Below are 20606 nucleotides of genomic sequence, written 5' to 3' on the forward strand. Positions count from 1 at the left end.
AGACCCATAGTGGTATGGGGGAAAGTTCCACAGTAAAAAGTTCTACAGCGGAGAACCACTAGGACTCCAGCACCAAGGGTCACAGGTTGCGCAGGAAGACTGGATGCTCCTCTGTGGGCGATGAGAAGCCACGAGCGACTCAGGAAGGCTGCAGAGCTCTGGGCAGGTGGGACAGCTGAAGGCTGCAATGAAGAGGGACAGGTGGAGCTGGGAGACCAGGTGGGGAGAGCCCGCTACCCTCGAACAAAAGGCGACAAAGGTCTGGACTGGGATGACGGAGATGGTGGAAGGTAATGGGATATTCATGAAACAGAAATGGAAAGCCATGGAAATGAAATAAGAGAGGGAGGGAAAACCGAACATGACTTTAATTGCCATCAGTATAAAACGTGTTGAATTAAAATGAATTGGTATTTCTAGACCGATGATGACATCACAATAATGGAAGGAAACCAATTCTGATTTTGAACCTGGTTAAGGAGAAAGTATAGACAAGAGAAAAGCAGAGGCTCTGGAGTCACACAAATGTCACCGTTGAGATTCGTCCACACTCTTCATTCCCTTCCCTGTAAGCCCAGGCAAGCGACACCTGCCTCACAGCACTGGTAACAAATAGGGAAGAGCACACGTTCCCACGTTCCCGGGTCAGACAGGACAGCCAGGGATCAGCGGCACATGAGGAGGTGACAGGTGGTCACTAAACTGAGCTCAGGTGCATACACAGCATTTTACGTCACCTTGAGATGGCTCCTCCTGTGACCTCTCGAAGAAGGCGGCAGTGGTGAGGAACGAACTCCAGGAGCTTATTAGCATACATGATCTTCAGGCCGTCCGGATGAGACTCAACGATCTGCTCTACAATCACCTAGCAGAAGGAAGAGCGTTTTATTTTATTTGTTTGTTTGTTTGTTTGTGTTTTTGTTTGTTTTTAAAGCACCTAAAAGAGAAGTATGAACTATACACTACAGAGAAAAGAATCGAGTAAACCTTACAAATGCACTTCGTTCTTCCTCCTCCCCACTCAGTATGCTTTCTAAACAGGAGGTAAGTAACAATGGCATGAAAATCTAGGTCCCGGGATTTGGGAATACTGCTCCAACCCTGGGGGACACAGAGGCTGAGGGACAGAGACTGGCCTGAAGCTAAAACATCACACACACTCATTTGCTTCCCTTCTGAGCTTAAAAGCGAAATACTGTATCTGCAGACAACAGCTCTGTACCATCTTCACCCTGGCCTTATCCTCTACCGTCTCCAGAACAGGGAAGGGCTGAGATGGAAAGTGATGGAAGAAAACACATCTTATTTTGCTTTAGTATTTTTTTTTTTGGTGAGGCTGAGTTGGAGGAGGTGAATGACAAGCATACAAACTTAAAATACAAACGTGGCCACAGTTCACTTAACGACACGGAAACGTAAAGTACTTCCCTAATTTAGCATATTAGATTCAGTTCAATGAAAATGGCATAAATTAAACAACTAAAATATTTTCACTTAGTGACAAAGAATAATGTAATCTTTTTCACCCCCACAGAGAGAGCTATGAACTATAATAGGATACATACAAAGAACTGACAGATCATTTACTTTTAGTAGTCTTAATGAAGCTGAGAAGATTACTGAAATTAATCCTTCAATTTCACTTCTATCACTGGGATACTGTCTCGTTTTAAAACTGGAAGCCTTTCATCCTGAAGTCATGGTGGGTAGCTTTATACTTACCGGACAGAAAGAACACTCGCACTGGCAGGTGACTGGAAGAAAGCCCTCAAACGCTGAGACTGGCTTCATAACTTCTGTCAGCCTGAACTAGATGAAACCAATGCTCTCTACGTTGGAAGCTGCTGATTGCTGGTGGTCTCACATGGTGCAGCCCATACTCCGGCTGCTCAGAGGCAGGATACACTGACTCCCTATATTTAACTGTATCCTTATAGGTCAAGAACACTGGGTAACCAAGTTCCGGACTTAAGGTACTACCCCGCTAACTCGCCCTTCAAAGCCCTTTATCTTTGAATATTCCCTCCCTCCCACCTTCCTAGCCTGGCAAACTCCCCCATGGTCTTCAAGACTTAAGCCACATCAATTCTGCGAAGACGCCTCCCCTCACAGACTTTCCCTGCGCACAGAGCTGTCTTCCAGCTCCTCCAGTGGGCACGGGCGCCTTGGTGGGGTCACGCTTTTCAGCAACTTCATTAACGTATAACTTATGGAAATGGAAATTGGCCTGAAAATGTTCTGATCCGTACCTTCTTCCGAGGCAAGTCCCTCACCCCTACTAAATTAAGATGATCCCTGAGTTATGGCATCACTGGAAGAGAAAAGAGCGCATGCCTGATTCCTGCCATGCTGATGGGCTCCAAGCGGGACCAACCTTTTCTTACATCCAGAAGAGCAGGAACTAAGAGCATCTTCAAGGAAGAGCCCTGAGCTCTCTCGCACCCAGTCAAGAAACGAAGCCAGATTAGATGCTCTGTGTTTGTGGAATGAGGTGCATGGGAGCACAAACCTCATCCATGTACAGTTTCACCAGTACTTGACCAACGAACGCCTCTGCATCCCATGTCTTGTCAAATGTAGCTTAAGTCCGGAGGCAGTGCCGTATGATGTCCACATTGGAAGTCTGAAGCCCTTCTAGCAACAGGCCTCCCAGGGACTGCTGCAGCATGGCCGTAATGTGGGCTATACGCTGCAAGAACAGAGAGACCAGGAAAGAAGGTCCAGGCACAACAGTTTCTAAAAGCTCCAATATATGTGTATAATTTATATACATATGTGTTATATATATAAATCGAGCCTCTAATTCTACCAGAATATATGTAAGATTAAAATCCCAACATTTCCTAGAGAATAACAATGAATCTCTTCTCCCCATGATTGCTTTCTTTCTTTCTTTCTTTTTTAAAGGTTTTTATTTATTTATTTGTCGAGAGAGAGCACAAGCACATAAGGAGGCATAGGCAGAAAGAGAAGCAGGCTTCCTGCCAAACAAGGAGCCCAAGGTGGGACTTGATCCCAGGACCCTGGGATCATGACCTAAGCCAGAGGCAGTGGCTTAACTGACCGAGCCACTGAGGCGTCCCCTCCGTATGATTTCTTTCAAAGTAAGTCGGCTTCATCAAAGTGAAGTTTAGACAATTACGGAATGACAAAAAGTTATTTGCCTCTTAAGCTACGGAGTAAATCTGACAAACGTGCATTTAAACCCAGTCAAGGGCTTTGGATAAATGAACTCCGACTACATCATATGATGTGTCAAGTTACATGAAATTCAGAATTAATTTTACTTGCATAGTTTGGAGACTACGCTTGTGTCTTTACACAAAATCTATCTAGTGTGACATAATGGAAGAAGGGTCCCAAGCAGGAGATACTGAAAAAAAAAAATTCAAAGCTAGCTTCAAAATCCTGTAAAGTAGCAATTATCAGGGGGCAATGCTAGGTCAAATCAAAATCATCCAGGAAATTCGCAAACAGCAAATTGAAAATCGAAACCAACACTTACTGGTCTTACTTTGTCCAGAAGAGGCATGCCTTTGCTCTGAACAGCATGAAACTGTAACTGGTTAAATTCTGTGGCAATTCTCTCCAAAATCTCTCTAGTCCAGAGAGGGCTAGTAGAGACAATTAGAGAAGTGTAATTCCCAAAGTTAAAACCTGCCACCCCCACCGCCCCCCATGCCTTACAGCGCTCGGGCACCTGCACCTGCACGCCATCAATTTTCAGGACAAACTGTCTGTGCAGCAGGCCCCAGGTGCGAGGGGTGAGGAGCGGGGAGGTCATAGAAGCCACCGATGCAGCCTGGCCCGGGCCACAGGGCCCAGGCAAGGGGATGGAGCTATTTTAGGTCAGTGTGGGTACAACTGCATGTTTCCACCACGTTCCTCGGGCTCTCCCATTCGTGCCCTTCTTCTCCCTTCTTCTCCCATTCTCTAACCCCCTCCTCTCTCTTGCCCTGTCCTACCGTTCATACGCGAATCCCCCTCTTCTCTGCCTGCCTCATTCTCCCTCCCAAGTACCTCCCCAGTACCAACTACTGCTGTCTCCTCAATCAGCTAAAACTGACCGCCTAGCAGCAACCTGGGAAATCGCTCAGAGCAGCGGACTCCAAGTTTACATTTACCCAACGGCAGAAAGAGCAAGCTCGGTGCTCCTGGAGCTGGTGAGAAATCACTCACAGTGCATCTGCCATCAAGTGGACTGGATACACTTCCCTCTTGCCCCCCACATTAGAAAGTGTCAACCCCATTCAAAAGGAAGCCGAACAGTGAAAGAAAAAAAAAAACACAACAAAGACCCCAAAGCCCCTGCTGGGCTCTATGAGGCATCCCACATCTGAGGATGGGCAGTCAGGTAGTGAGGAAACACACTGTAAGGAAACCCAAAAATGTCTGGAGACCTGCCACGGTGTGCTCCGTCCCAGAGCATCAGAACTGGTGTGGAGGGAAGGCAGGCGCTGGGCATGACCAATGAAGAAGCCTAATCCCAACCTCTACTGACTGATCCCATGCGCATTTCCTATTTATCCTTATCTCGGCATTTCTGGGCCTAGAAGAGCATGATGGATTTACCGTGCGCTGACTCTGCTCTGGCTTTCCTGACTCCAGAGCTCAGAGCTACTCTTCTGGAGAAAAAAGTCCTCCAAGGTAATTCTGAGCAAGAAAGCGCACAATATCTGTTTATCAAGGACAGTGCTGCAAAGGGACAGGATTGTAGACACAGAGCTCACTGAGGTGTTTCTATCCGAGGAGCACAGCAGCAACAGCAAAGACGGGAAGAACACTGGAAGGCCAGCTCCCCAGGGGCCGAACGTGGACATGGCCGGAGGGGCTGCAGGTGCTGCCAAGGGCTGCAGCAAAGCAGAGCCGCTGGAGACACATGGGCTGCAGAAGGGCCGCGTACAGACTGTCTGCTAAGTGTGGACGAACGGGGCAGAAGCACGAGTGCAACGGGCTAGAGACACAAGCACAGTGGAGGCTGACCACTTAGTTGAATGCCTTGATGTGAAAGGGGGCAGAGACCTAGGACCAGAGAATCGCTTCCTTTGGGATGTGTCCGTTCTTAATCTCCATCATGAGACATGTGGAGCATATGGTCTCTCAAGTTCCTTCCAAATCTAAAACCTTAATTCCTAAAATTTAGAAACCTAACTCCGCCTGCAGGGGGAGGGACTGTTAGCCTCACATAACAGAGCACGCAGGGCACGCAGGGCACCATGCGACCTTGACGCAGGCAGCCCAGCTGGTATGTGCAGAACCAGCCCGGGCTACTCCCACTGCACCACTGTGTGTCTCACGGTGCTGACAGGACCTAACTACTCATTTTCTGAGTCACTCATCTACCCTGGCTGATTGAAAATTCACACCAGGAAGGGAACAAGACAATCACAGTATAACAAAGAGAGCCATCATCTTTTTCCTATTTCATAAGCTTTTTCTTTCCTGTTTGTAAATTTCAACTGGATGTGCCCTATACTGTTTCATAATAATATAATGCTGGTGCAAAATACATCAATGGTAATACTCTGGGCATGTCTAGGAAAAAAAATGAGATGGAGAAAAACCAAGATGAATGGTAGGTATGCCTTAAAGATCAACAGGACTTTGCTAGTCCTCAGGGAAGGTGGTTCCAAATATACTTTTCCACTGCAAGCATAATGACGTGTTGGAACTGTGGTCTATAACCAAAGGGTTTATAGGAACGTGTTATAGATTTCACCATTTCATGCTCTCCACTCTCCTGGAGCTACATTCTAGCCACAAACCTGGATTTTCTTCTTGTTTAGAAATGAATTCTAACTAAGCCGTCCCCGCCTAATTAGACTGGATGTGAAGTATTAATTTATGTGCTACTTAGTTAAAAAAAAAAATGCTTACCTGCTTGCTTCTAGTGCAGAGGTTTCTTTAGAACTTTGTGAATTTAAGATTTTTTCAATCTTTTCAACTGATCAAATAACTTGTATAAGCATCAACACACACATCTATAAAAATAAAAATTAAGCAAAGAAAAAACGTCACCATCTTTACTCTTAATCATCTTTATTTCCCATGCCAAATGCAGGAAAATATAAGACCAAAAGTTAACTTCAAATATATAGGGCATGCTATATTTTGAATATTTCTATGAAACAAAGAATTCTCAAGAATGCAAATCTTAGTTCTAGAATAAGCATACTTCCATATTCTATTGCAAGTTTATATAGAAAAAAAAAAAAAACCCTAGACTTTGCTTTCTCATATTCTATACTCTTATTTCTTCTTTTCCCCAACCTGAATCTTTCTATTGGCATTTCTTTCCTATTTTTTTAAAAAGATTTGTTTATTTGAGAGAGAGAGAGACTGCATGTGCACGTGCAGGGGAGGGGCAGAGGGAGAGAGAGAATCTCGAGTACACATCCTGCTGAGCATAGAGCTCAATGTGGGGCTCAATCTCATGACCCTGAGATCATGACCTGAGCCAAAATCAAGAGTCGGACGTTTAACCAACTGAGCCACCAGGCTCCCCTCCATTTGTTTTCTTATGGCCCTTTATTCATGTTTTAACTTTGGCTTCCGATCGTACTGATCCTCTCAGTTTACATGTGCATATACCTATATGGCCAAGCACCAAATCACTAAAGACCTTTTACACTACAAATATTATCAAAGAGGTTGAGGGACATTATGAAAACTCTCATCCTTAAAGAACAAAAAAATACAAAGTCATCCATTCAATAAATAGTTCCTGAACACCCCTGGGAGCTCGACATTCATTCCGACAGGGGGTGGGGGTGGGGGGGGCACGAGAAAATAAAGCAAGAAATACACCCTGCTCTCATAAAGCTTACTGTTTTGTCTGGAAGCGCATGACAAGCATTCTTTGGACAAAAGCTGTGAGGAGATCCAGAGGCGAATTAAACAGAAGGTCCCTCAAACAGGCTTTCTCCCCACTGAGATTTTAACAAATATGCTAATAATACACATAGAAAACATAGTACAGAGCAGCAGGCGAGAGTCAGAAGCCCAGACTCCCAATGCCCACTGTGCCCCTACATCGTTATGATCATGAATGACATCGGGGACACTTGAAACTGGAGATAGCACTAAGGGGCACACTCCCGGGGTGAGCCCTCAGATGTACAGAGCCGTTGCCTGTCTCACACACCTGAAACTAAGCCAACATCACATGCTAACTACTGGGAATTGAAAAAATTAAAGTTAACACCAGAACATAAAGAACACAGGATCAGAAAATAACAACAAACCTACGGCAGAATCCTGAGTTTGCTTTGGAAAGCCCACTTCTCCCCTAGTCTCTAATATAGGACTATTTTCTTTACAGGGTCGCTGACAATTTATACAGTCGTTAACTGTCAGGCGCTGCACCGACAACATTTATCACGGTTTCTTGTTCTGGAAAAAGTGGGTGATCTTGAGATTGTGTGGGTACCTCTGAAATTCTGTCTTATTATTTCAGGTAGATAACATGACGTAATGCATAAAATGCACATGCGTGAGAGCTTTGAAAAAAAGCTGAATAGTGCTGACAAGTTCGTGGAGAAAAGGGGAGAGGGCTTCAACTGGCATGCAGCATAAGTAATCTACTGGAGGGTACCTTTTTCTTCCTTATGTCCTGTTGTTTACACATTAGTTCATCTACTGCCCGAATTCCTTCACTGACTGATGACCTGAGACTCTTTAAAAGAATAAAAAATAAAACGTATTACAGACATTGTTTTGTCACATCATCAAGTTCCTACATCTCATTCAATTCCACAGAACTTAATACCTGTGCTCCAGTACTATGCAGATATTGACAAAAAAAAAATGATATACCAGACATAGTTACTGTTGAGGGGACTCATGATCTGGGGGCATAATGACACGAAGGCAGGGTCGCATGGCCAGAAGAAGAATGACATATATACAGTGAAAGTTATGGGGATGAGGGGGCTTAGAATGGAGAACAGATAATATGAAGCAAAGTACAGGAGAGTCTGGACATGCGACGGGGCTCAAATCGGACTCTGAAAGCCATGTGTACACAGCTGCCGAGGTGGGGAGGGGATGGGGAGCAGATGTAAGTGCACACACACTCAGGGGCAGGGTCAGACAGGCATACAGCCATGTGCACTGCAGGCTTCCTTCTGGAGAGAAGCAGAAATAGGAATGGAGGGCCAACTTCACTGAGATGAGGTCTTTAGATTCTGCATATTTTGGAGAATGAGAGAATGTCAAAGCACTGATGCATGATGATGAAATGTGGGTATGGAAATACCAGGAATCAAGAATGAAGAACAGAAGACCAGAAAAAGGCAGAGCACAGAGGTAGAGAAACATGTCCAGAAGCTAATGAATAAAGAGATAATTAGGAATTAGGGCCAAAACAAAGGTTAACAGAAACAACTAGAATGAAGTAGGCATATCACAAAAATTCCACAGGAAGGTGAATTAATTCACTCCATCAACATTATGAAACACCTCCTGGACGTCAGTATGGTGGCAGCCCACAGGGATACAATAAAGACAGATATAGTCGTATCCCTCAGAGGTCTGAGAATCTCACAGAACAGCTTCAGAGTTTGGACCAGAAAGGCAGGTCAGGCCTATGGCTGAGCAGGACCACAGTGGCCATAAAAACAGCCCATGGAAAAGGGAGGGGATACAGTGATGGCAGGGGGTGAGGTGGGACGGGAGCTGTGTGAGTAGAGCAAATCTGCCTCCAGGGAGAGAAGAGTGGGAGGCCAAAGGAAGGCTAGGCTTGGGAAACAACACCACTATGAGGCCCCGGGAGGAAGAGGCACACCAAGGAGGCAGTGGGAGAGCCCCACAGCGGCTGGTGTGGAATCCAACAGCGGACCACGAAATTCCCTTCCATTCCAAGGAAAAGTACCTTTAACAAGATTTTGTAAAATTCAAATGAGACATAAACCATGGAAAGTATTGGCTACCTCAAGGCACAACTCAAGATTTTTACCTGTTTCACGAACTCTTTCCTGCCTGCCCCTCCCCTAGGCTTCTCAGCACTGATATTTCCATTACTCCGCATTTTTCTTGATTCTAACCATGTACTGTGTCTTCCCTTAAATTATGTTCTCTTTATATTCTCTCTAGGATGCAGGCACTGTCTTAGCGGAGGGATGCACGAGGCCACTCAAGCTAGAGGAGACAGACAAGGAAGGATGGTGCAGTTTATGACAAATTTACGACAGGGCATCAGAACGGACAGAGGCCATAAGTCAGGGCACCAGACACAGACGGGGGGGGTGGGGGGGGAGACAGGGCAGCACAGTTTTCTGTTAGAAGTGATGCCACAACTGCCCCTCCACTGTTCACCCAGGTGGAGTTCCTATTCCCAATGGCTTAGAGGTGGGGAGTCCCATTCCCACAACAGAGATTTTTCTGAGAGAACATGCAAATGTAACATTTATTAAGTATTACATTTTATTTATATTATCCTTCAGTTCCATTAGGGATTACACAGTTTTTGTAGATCAGCCCAGGAACCTAACCACATGTAGATTACGTGGGGTGGGGGGGGATATTTACAAGATTACAAACTGTTAAAATACAAGTCATTCGTAAGTTAGAAACCACTTACATATGACCAAAGTGGCATTAATAAGTTGAATTTGGAAATATGCTTCCTCTCCCCTGACATTTTAAGGTTGTCTACTCTGAGAATATGTCTTCTTCAAATCGAACATTTTTTTTAGGTTTTTAGCATATGCAAAAACAAAATCATTTACAACTCTTCTGAAGGTGAATATTATAATCATGAACCGTTAAAATACAACCACCAGTACCACCAAACTAACAGATGAAAAGAATTCTTAGAGAAAAGCCGACGAGGACAACAGGCGTCACAGCAGACTGTTTTCATTAATTGGGGACTTACCAGAACTTCTCATAACTGTCCCAAAGGCACAGAAAGTTCATTGAGGGCTTTGTCCATGCCAACCTAAAGGCAAAACCAGGTTGGCACAAACACATCACGATAAGAAGTAATAGTGACGTATCTATTTAACGATCAAAGCAGTACCAGATTTAAGTTATTTTTTTGGCACAACCGTATTTTGCTACATAACTAGCTAAACAACAGAAGTGTTATTTGGCCATTAATGTTGTTCATAGAATATGAAAAAAATCTGTTGAAATACATGGAACTATAAAAATAAGGGAAGTCATGAGAAACGAAAGTTTCCTTAAGAACAATTTGCCTTTAGATGACATTTTAAATGAATGTGAAAAATTTTCACAGAAGGTAAACAGTTCTCTGTCTGTAATTGATGATACTCAGCCAGCTGATGTGAAAGTCTGACGGGCTACGTCTCTCTTAGTATATGTGCTGCCGAAGCGAGCACGGGCTACGTCTCTCTTAAACATTATTATAAGCCTTGAGAAAAATAGAAATTAAACAGAAGTAAAATTTTCTAGGTTTTAAATCCTATTGGGATATTTATCTTAGTGGTATATTTCCCAAAAGCAAATGTGCATCATTAATTTTAATGCTTCTTGAAATTCCCACGAAGCTGCAACTTTCTGTGCTTCTCTGGACAAACAGATTTAAAACAAAATGAAGCATCAACAAGGAGACTTTTCTGCCAAGTAACAAAATTCAACATTTCTTTTTTTTTTTTTAAGATTTTATTTATTTATTTGACAGACAGAGATCACAAGTAGGCAGAGAGGCAGGCAGAGAGAGAGGAGGAAGCAGGCTCCCTGCTGAGCAGAGAGCCCGATGTGGGACTCGATCCCAGGACCCTGAGATCATGACCTGAGCCGAAGGCAGCGGCTTAACCCACTGAGCCACCCAGGCGCCCCAAAATTCAACATTTCTAAACAGCTTTTACAAACAATTGATAAGCTCACTGCAAATCATTCTTATATTTTTATAAAACCAAACTTTTAAAATATCAATATTGGCCAATGTTCCCTCAACCTAGCTCTGGCTAACAGATATACCTGGGAGTAAATTAAACATTGTAAGAGTGGTGGACATTTGCTCCTACAAATTAGTCTAAATCAAGGAAGACTTCAGGACTTAGCAACTAATAAAACAACCCCTTGGGTATTATTATCCTTTACTTTTCACTGTTGACTAATGAATTTGAAACATAATCAAACTAGAGCAACCTTAAATGAATAAAAACTAAAACAAACAAAAAAATGTATTCCAAAAAGTTTAGTTCTTTTATTAATGAAATTGGTAATTTCTTCAAGTTTCTGGTGGGGTTGGTGGGGTAATCAACTGAAAGGTTTCTAAAAACTCTGCCCTTTTAATAAATATGAAGGAGAGAGAAAATGTGTGTGTGTGTGTGTGTGTGTATAGGACTTGTGAATTTCAGGTTTACCAAGTTTGTGGAAAGGTTGACAAAATCTGCATAATCCTTGTTGATGAGCTCAACCATGGCTGTTTTAAAAGTTTATAGTAGAGTTCCAGATCTCCTCTTAGTTCCTCCAGCTGGACACGCTTCCTACAGTCAGACACAACGTGATCAACATCGAAATCTTCCTGAAAATCAAACCAGAGAGAAAAAATGATTGCACTGATACCACATTTTACATAGAAAAATTAAGATCAGAGAAAGAATAAGAGGCTGTATTACTGCAGGGGAACACACACAGGGACATCAGGGGGTCTGCTCACTTCCTAAGATTATGGGAAAGGGAGCCCCTCACCAAGACCATTCTCTCCAGTTGCCTAACTCTACAGGCATTTTATTTCTTTTAATTATACATTTCAAAGAGGCTCTTCTCAAAATAGAAACAGCTTTTTCTTCTTAATTTAATTTTATTTTTTTTAAAGTTTTTATTTATTTATTGGACACAGAGAGAGAGACCGCAAGTAGGGAGAGAGGCAGGCAGAGAGAGAGAAGTGGGAAGCAGGCTCCTCGCTGAGCAGAGAGCCTGATGCGTGGGGCTCGATCCCAGGACCCTGAGATCACGACCTGAGCCGAAGGCAGAGGCTTAACCCCCTGAGCCACCCAGGCGCCCCTTCTTCTTAATTTTAAAAGTAAAAAATGTTCACTGTCAAACTTTCAACCAACCAAGAAATACTTATGTAAGAGAGAGAAAAAAAAAATCACCCACTCTCTAATGCTCTGCAGTTAAGCACTGTTAATATTTATTTTTCTTCACTATTTAACACAGCGATTAACATCCTTCCAGACTTTGCTTTGGTCTTTCTCCTTACTTTTTTTTTTTTTTTTTAATTTTATTTATTTGAGAGAGAGAGATGGAGAGAACAAGTGGGAGGAGGGGCAGAGGGAGAAGCCGGCTCTCTGCTGAGCTGGGAGCCTGATGCCAGGGTTCATTCCAAGACCCTGAAATCAAGATCTCAACCGAAGGCAGATGCTTAACTGACTGAGACACCCAGGTGCCCTAGTCTTTCTCATTAAAATATAAATTACTTTTGGGGTGCCTGGCTGGTTCAGTGGGTTAAGGCCTCTGTCGTTAGCTCAGGTCATGATCCCAGGGTTATAGGTTCAAGCCCCGCATTGGGCTTTCTGCTCAGCAGAGAGCCTGCTTCCCTGTCTCTCTCTCTGCCTGCCTCTCTGCCTACTTGTGATCTCTGTCTAATAAATAAATAATTTTTAAAAAAATAAAATATCAATTACTTTTTAAAGAAACTGACATATAATGGACACATGTTAGTTTCAGGCGTACAACATAAAAATTCCATATTTTTATCTGTTGTGAAATGATCACCCTAAGACTAGTTAACATCCATCACCAAACATACACATTTTTTTCTTGTGCTAAGAACTCTTAAGCTTTAGCAACTTTAAATATATAATAATATACGGCACTGGGTAGCTCAGTGAGTTAAGGCCTCTGCCTTCGGCTCAGGTCATGATTCCAGGGTCCTGGAATCGAGCCCCACATCAGGCTCTCTCCTCAGCAGGGAGCCTGTTTCCTCCTCTCTCTCTGCCTGCCTCTCTTCCTACTTGTGATCTATGTCAAATAAATAAATAAAATCTTAAAAAATATATATATATATATAATATACTATGCAGCCATCAAAAGAAATGAAATCTTGCCATGTGCAATGACCTGGATGGAACTAGAGGGTATGCTGAGTGAAATAATCAGAGAAAGACAATTATCATACAATCTCCCTGATATGAGGAATTTGAGAGGCAAAGTGGGGGGTGTGGGGGTAGGGAAGGAAAAATGAAACAAGATTGGATTCGGAGGGGGGCACCTGGGTGGCTCAGTGGGTTAAAGCCTCTGCCTTCGGCTCAGGTCATGATCACACGGTCCTGGAATTGAGCCCCACATCGGGCTCTCTGCTCAACGGGGATCCTGCTTTCTCCTCTCTCTCTGCCTGCCTCTCTGCCTACTTGTGATTTCTGTCTGTCCAATAAATAAATAAAATCTTAAAAAAAAAAAGATTGGATTGGGAGGGAGACAAACCATAAGAGACTCTTAATCTCACAAAACAAACTGAGGGTTGCTGGGGGGAGGGGTGTAGGGAGAGGGTGGTGGGGTTGTGGACATTGGGGAAGGTATGTACTACAGTGAGTGCTGGGAAGTGTGTAAGCCTGACAATTCACAGACCTGTAACCCTGGGGCTAATAATACATATTTCTAATAAAAAATAATAAAATTAATATACAATAATACACAGTATTATTTACTACAGTCACTATGATGTACATTACATCCCCAAGGCTTATCTTATTAACTGGAAGTTTATACCACTGGACCCCTTCATCTATTTCCTCCACAACCTCGCCTCTGGCAACCACCAATCTGTTCTCTATGACTTCATTTTGTTTTGTTTTTTAGATTCCACATGTGAGGGAGATCATACAGTATTTCTCTTTCTCTGTCTGACTTATTTCACTCAGCACAATATCCTCAAGGTCCATCCATGTTGTTGCAAATGGCAAGACTTCCTTCTTTTTATGGTTGAGTAATATTCCATCGTATACACACACATTTTCTTTATCCATTCACCCCGTTGGTGGACACTTTAGTTATTTCCAAGTCTTGGTTGTTGTAAATACTGTGATACTCACTACCGTGAGTGTGAGTCTTGTTGGCCGCTAGAGCCAGGTGATCTAGAGGTATACCCTGGGTAGCAACTGCAAACCTCGGGGCATCATACGAGCATTCAAGCTCCTTTCCAGGAGATACCAGAAAGCAGAAGCGAGGTAGAGGGACAGCGCAAAGATGGTACCCATCAGCTCCATCTTTGGAGAATACCTTACTAGGCTCCCAGATCCAGGTTAAATTAGATGCCTGCCCCTCAGGGCTTTAAGATAAGCAAATGAGCCTCTTTCACAGAAATCTGAACCCATTTCAGTCTGCTGCTTCTGTGCTGAGTTCCAGGGTGGGTCAGTCTATTCGCGGGCGACTGCTTTAAGAACTCTTTCTCAGTTTGCTCTAGCCTTGTGGGTCTCATGGGTGCAAGCTCTGATGGCTTTCAAAGCTGGATGTTTTGGGGTCTTGTCTCTTAGATGTACGTCTTGGAAGTTGGGGTGCCAGAAGTGGGGCTCAAACCCTTTGCTCCTCAGGGAGAAGCCTGGGGTTTTGAGTACCCTCCCAATCCCAGGTCGCTGTACCAGGGGTGGGGTTTGTGGCAAGACTGATTCTTACTTCAACATAGGTTTTTTTCCTTACTCACCTAATGTGTAGGAGTCACTCAGCTAGTTGTAGGGTTTTTTCCATCTTGAATGGAAACCCCAGACCTTCTCTATGTATGTGTGTACACACACATATGTGTACACACACACACACAAATATTCATGCTCTTCTAAACTATTTCCCATCTAGGGGCACCTGGGTGGCTCAGTGGGTTAAGCCTCTGCCTTCAGCTCAGGTCATATCTCAGGGTCCTGAGATCAAGCCTCACATCAGGCTCTCTGCTCAGCTGGGAGCCTACTTTCCCCCCTCTCTCTTCCTGTCTCTCTGCCTCCTTGTGACCTCTCTCTCTCTCTGTCAAATAAATAAATAAAATCTTAAAAAAAGAATAAAAAAATAAAAAATAAAAACCCATTCTTTTAAAAAAAAATTCCCATCTAAAAATATAACTTGAATGTCTTTACATAAAACACATACATTTCTATTAATATTTTACGTGCATGCTGAGTGTCCCATTGAACATATGTTCCAAATCTTTCATAACCTATTTCCAAGTATTGGTCTCACAGGATTAGCTATCCTGTGTTTCCCCTTTACAATACTGTGATACCCTGGTAGGCTTATATGCTTAGAGGCAATAAATTACTATCTAATTCCCCTGTGACTCTGCTACTCCATGACCTGTTTAGTCAGCAAGAATCAAATGTGATGATTCCCAAACTAGTTAAGGACACCTACACTTACTTTTCATTAAACACTATGTAAACCAACAAAATATGACTGCAAAAAAAAATCACTGTTCTTTTGAAAACTAACACAGCTACTTTGGAAAGATTTGATACAAAGAAATCAATAAGAAAATTTTTGCTAAGTTAGGTATGGGTGAGATGACCAAGTACCAGGCAGGGAGGGAGTGATCACAGGATTCTCACTCAATTCAGTTAAAGAAACTGAAACTGAATGCAAAAAAAGACAACATAGAAAGCTTTTTTTAAAGATTCTTTTTATTTATTTGAGACACAGACAGACAGTATGAGCAGGGAAAGGGGCAATGGGAGGAAATTCCCTGCTGAACAGGGAGCCCAATGCGGGACTCCATCCCAGGACCCCAGGGTCATGACCTGAACCGAAGGTAGATGCCTAACCTATTGAGCGACCCAAGTGCTGTGATAACTCAGAAATCTAATCTGCAGGCCAGTTTCCAGAGAAAAGACCTGGCACTCTGTTTCAATGAAGAATAAATGTACATATATTTTTTCCAATTAAATGCTAAGAACTGTATGTACTATTCCCTAAGAGTACTTGTTTAAACTGACTTTTTTAGTTACAACCAAAGACTGATCCTGCTAGTGTCAGAGAGAAGGACTTCATACCAAACCGTAATTTCACAGTCATCTACAGAGAGCCACCTGCTCCTTACACTGGTGACCAAATTAGCCTGGACCTTTCTCTCCTGAGACCATCTCAGACCTTACATCATAGTTATGTAGTACATCACGGGAGGGGGTCTCGGTTCATAATCCTGGCCATCCTACTCACCAACTGTATACCTTTAGGTCGATCACTTTCCCTGCCTCAGTTACACATTGTTGAAAGTTCTTGAACTTCATGATGGCATTCTAAATTGTATAACTGGGGTGCCTATGTGGTTAAGCATCTGCCTTTGGCTCAGGTCATGATCCCAGTCTCTTGGGTTTGAGTTCCACATCAGGCGCTCTGCTGAGCAAGGAGCCTGCTTCTCCCTCTGTCCCTTCCTCCTGCTCCTGCACTCTCTCACTCTCAAATAAAATCTTAAATAAATAAATAAATAAATCATATAACTTAGCCTCAGTGAACAAATGCTATTAGGTAATATTAGTACTCAATTTACCATTTATGCATTTGTTCTCAGATAAACAAAAGTTGCATAACACATGACTAAATAACTCGGAACATCTGTGAATACTGGGTTAGGCAGCGTTTGCTGTGAAAAGCAAACCCAAACTCACAGTGCCATAATAGAGACCCATTTCACTTAACCAAGAATGGTTTTACTACTTTAGGAATGGTTTTACTTTATAGTGTAGATTTCCCAAGTATTCAAAAAGAAAGTATTTACAACACATACATTTACGGTCAACTGATTTTTCACAAGGATGCCAAGACCATTTAATGGGGGGAAAAACAGTCTTTTCGAGTGCCTACTACTGGGACAAGTGAATATCTACATGCAAAAGAATGAACTTGGAACAGCAACGTCACACATACACAAAAATATAACTCAAAATGGATCAAAGATTTAAATGTAAGGGTAAAAACTGTAACACTCAGAGAAAACAGGTGAAAATCTGTATGACTTTGGATCGGGAAAAGCTTTCTTAGACATGATACACAAAGCAATAAGAAATATTAGATAAGCTGAACTTGATCAAAATAAAAACTTTCATGTATCAAAGGACACTACGGAGAACTTGAAATGACAACCTACAGAATGGGAGAGAGTATCTGCAAATCATTTGTCTGACAAGGACCTAATAACCAGAATATGCAAATATACTCTTAGAACTCAACAACAAAAAGACAAATAACCTAATTTAAAAACAAGCCAAAGACTTTTGAATAGACATTTCTCCAAAGATGATACAAAGACGGTCAAGAGCACATGTCGGGATGTTCGACATCCTTAGTCATTGGGGAAATGCGAATCAAAAGCACATGCAGATGCCACGTCACACCCACTAGGACAACTATGGTAAAATAAGAAAAAGAAAAAGAAAAAAAGAAGAAGAAAAGTGCTGGCAAGAAGGCGGAGAAGCTGGAACCCTCCTGTATTCTCGGTGAGAATGTAAAATAGTGTGGCTAAGGCAGCAAACAGCTCGGTAGCTCCTCAAGAAGTTACACACGTACAATTACCCAGCAGTTCTACGTCTAGGGGTATGACACCGACAGAACTGACAACAGATGTTCCTGCCACAACCTGTACATGAATGTGCACAGCAGCGCTGCTCGTAACAGCCAAAAGAGTATATACCCAACGTCCATCAACTGATGAATGGATACGTAAAATGTGGAAGAGCCTCTTACACAACCATAAAAAGGAATAAACTGTTACATGCTACAACACGAGTGAAGTCTGAAAACATTCTACTCTCAGGTTAAAGGAAGCCAGACACAAAAGGTCACGTGTTATACAATTCCACAGATATGAGATGTTCCAGAAAAGGCATATCCATAAAAACAGAAAGTAGATTCATGATTGCCAGGGAATAAGGGGAGGGGAGAATTGGAACTAAGAGGTTTATTTTTCGGGTGATGGAAGCATTCTGGAATTAGACAGAAGTGATGTATGTACCATATACACAGTAAATATACTAAAAACCAGAGAAGAGTACACTTTAAAATGGCAACTATTATGCTTTGTGAATTATATTTTGATGAAAAATGAAACAACTTAAATATCAACAAGTTAAATGCTAGGATACATTAAAAATATCCAAAGTAACACTAATCACAGGAACAATGGAGTAGCTACATGAATTTCAGACAAAGCAGATTTCAGAGAAGGAAAATTATCAGGCATAAAGAGCAGCATTACATGATAAAGAAATCGACTGACCAAGAAGACACAATTATCCTTAATGTATGTGTACCTGATCAACACAGGTGAGACATAACCTAACAGAACTGCAGGGAGAAATAAACAATTCCATTATCACAGCTGGTGACTTCAACACTTCTCCATCATTAATGGGCCGATCCAGCAGCAGGGCAACAAGGATTTGACAGATGTGCACATTCAGTCCAGACATGGCACACTTAACACCACCATCAATTACCGTACAACAGATGTACACAGACAATTTCACCCAGTAATAGTGCAACACACATTCTTCTTAAGCTCATATGGAACACTCATCAAGACAGAATAATTCTGGACCACAAAACAGAACAAATTTTTAAAAATAAAAATTATACCAAGTATGTTCTCAGACCGCAATGGAATTAAAATAAATTAAAAAAAAAATCTTTAAAAATCAGTAACAGAAGATAGCTGAAGAAGTCCAAAATACATGGAGATTAAATGACACACTTCTAAATTACAGGAGACCAGTCTCAACAAAATACAATGTAGCAAAATGTGTGGAATGCTGCTTAAAGGGAAAATACAGTACTGAATGCAAATATTAGGAAAAAAAAGATTAAAGTCAATAATCTAAGCTTCCATTTTAGGCAACAACAACAAAATCAAATCTAAAGTAAGGAGGGGCTCCTGGGTGGTTCAGTTGGTTAATCATCTGCCTTTGGCTCAGGACATGGTCCTAGGGTCCTGGGACAGAGCCCTGCATCAGAGCTTCCTGCTCAGGGAGGCTGCTTCTCCATCTCCCATTCCTCCTGCCTGTATTCCCTCTCTCACTGACTCTCTCTGTGTCAAATAAAATCATTAAAAAATACCCTAAAGGAAGTAGAAAAAAATAAAAATTAGAGCAGAAATCAATGTAATTAAAACCAGGATTTTTTTTTTTAAATCAATAAACCCCAAGTCTGTTTCTTTGAAAACATCAATAAAACAGATACACCCTTAGTCAGGCAAACAAAGAAAAAAAGTTAGAAGACATAAATTACTAATATCAGATGAAAGAAGGGAGGGCTACTGCTAACAACCCCAATCACTGTAAATTCACCCAAACATTTATGGAATACTACACAATTCTCTAAAATCTCTTCCAGAAAGTAAAACTAGAAGGAATACTTCCTAAATCATTCTAGGAGATCATTATTACCCTGACACCAAAACCAATACTACAAGAAAAGAAACTACAAACTAGTATCTCTCATGAACACAGACACAAAAATCTTCAACAAAAATTAGCAAATAAAAGCAAACACTATATTAAAAAATTATACACCAGGGTCATGTAGGATTTATTCCAGGTATGCAACATTAGAAAATGTTCAACATTAGAAAATCAATGTGATCCATCATATCAACAGAAAAAAAATCACATGATCATATCAATGAAGGGAGGAAAAAAAACATTTAACAAAATCCACACCTCTTCATTATTAACCCTCAGGAAACTAGGAATAGGAGGACTTCCTCAACTTGATAAAGAATGTCTCCAGAAATCCACAGCTAACATGATATTAATACTGAGAAAATCGAAGACAGGGAATCAAGGCAATGATATCCCTCCTACTACTACTATTCAATACTATACTGGAAGGCCAAACTAATGAAATAAGGTAAGAAAAGGAAACAAAAGGTATACAACCTGGGAAAGAATAAAACTTTGTTCACAGATGACATGACTGTCTACAGAAAATACAAAGACTTCACACCCCACACCCTCCTGAAACTAGTCAAGTGATTATAGCAAGTCTGCACAATACACAGTTAAAATACAGAAGTCAATTGCTTTCCAATGATGTATCAGACAAAGGGCCAGTATTCAAAATTTATAAAGAATTTATCAAACTCAACATCCAAAAAACAAAAAAATCCAGTCAAGAAATGGACAGAAGACATGAACAGACCAAAGAAGACATCCAAATGGCTAACAGACACATTAAAAAGGGCTCCACATCACTCAGCATCAGGGAAATACAAATCAAAACCACAATGAGACACCACCTTACATCAGTCAAAATGGCTAAAATTAACAAGTCAGGAAACAACAGATGTTGGCGAGGATGTGGAGAAAGGGGAATCCTCCTACACTGTTGGTGGGAATGCAACTCTGGAAAACAGTATGGAGGCTCCTCAAAAAGTTAAAAATGTAACAACCCAACGACTTAGCAATTGCCCTATTAGATGTTTATCCAAAGTACACAAAAGGGGCAAAAGCACCCCAATGTTTATAGTCAAACTATTGAAAGAGCCCAGATGTCCATCAAGATGAATGGATAAAGAAGATGTGGTATACATACACACACACACACACATTACTCAGCCATCAAAAAGAACAAAATCTTGCCATTTGCAAGGACATGGATGGAACTAGAGGAAGACAAATACCATATAGTTTCAGTCACATGTGGAACTTAAGAAACAACAG

General features: G+C 41.8%; 2 protein-coding genes across 7 annotated transcripts in view; both read right to left on the reverse strand.

The window, feature by feature from the left end:
* Positions 1 to 2554, reverse strand: part of LOC131810216 (conserved oligomeric Golgi complex subunit 2-like) — a 29402-nt gene extending 26848 nt beyond the window's left edge. For 4 of the 5 annotated variants that reach the window (XM_059137888.1, XM_059137884.1, XM_059137887.1 and 1 more), the window contains exons 1-2: positions 2510 to 2554; positions 738 to 865 (exon numbers count right to left, since the gene is read on the reverse strand). In XM_059137888.1, coding sequence (XP_058993871.1) covers positions 738 to 865; positions 2510 to 2518 — 137 coding nt within the window. In that variant the 5' untranslated portion in view covers positions 2519 to 2554. The other variant, XR_009345471.1, reaches the window with a different exon arrangement.
* A 10-nt stretch (positions 2555 to 2564) lies between these two features.
* Positions 2565 to 20606, reverse strand: part of LOC131810215 (conserved oligomeric Golgi complex subunit 2-like) — a 28863-nt gene continuing 10821 nt past the window's right edge. Inside the window, exons 2-7 of one of the 2 annotated variants that reach the window (XR_009345470.1) lie at positions 11334 to 11494; positions 9878 to 9940; positions 7595 to 7675; positions 5878 to 5981; positions 3506 to 3614; positions 2565 to 2689 (exon numbers count right to left, since the gene is read on the reverse strand). Coding sequence is in view for 1 of the 2 variants with exons in the window: in XM_059137883.1 (XP_058993866.1) it covers positions 9874 to 9940; positions 11334 to 11494 (228 nt within the window). In the remaining variant the exon portion in view is untranslated. Of the gene's footprint in view, positions 2690 to 3505; positions 3615 to 5877; positions 5982 to 7594; positions 7676 to 9405; positions 9941 to 11333; positions 11495 to 20606 lie in introns of those variants that run through there. The other variant, XM_059137883.1, reaches the window with a different exon arrangement.

The sequence above is a fragment of the Mustela lutreola genome, chromosome 10 (assembly GCF_030435805.1).
Source record: "Mustela lutreola isolate mMusLut2 chromosome 10, mMusLut2.pri, whole genome shotgun sequence".
Lineage (NCBI taxonomy): Eukaryota > Metazoa > Chordata > Mammalia > Carnivora > Mustelidae > Mustela > Mustela lutreola.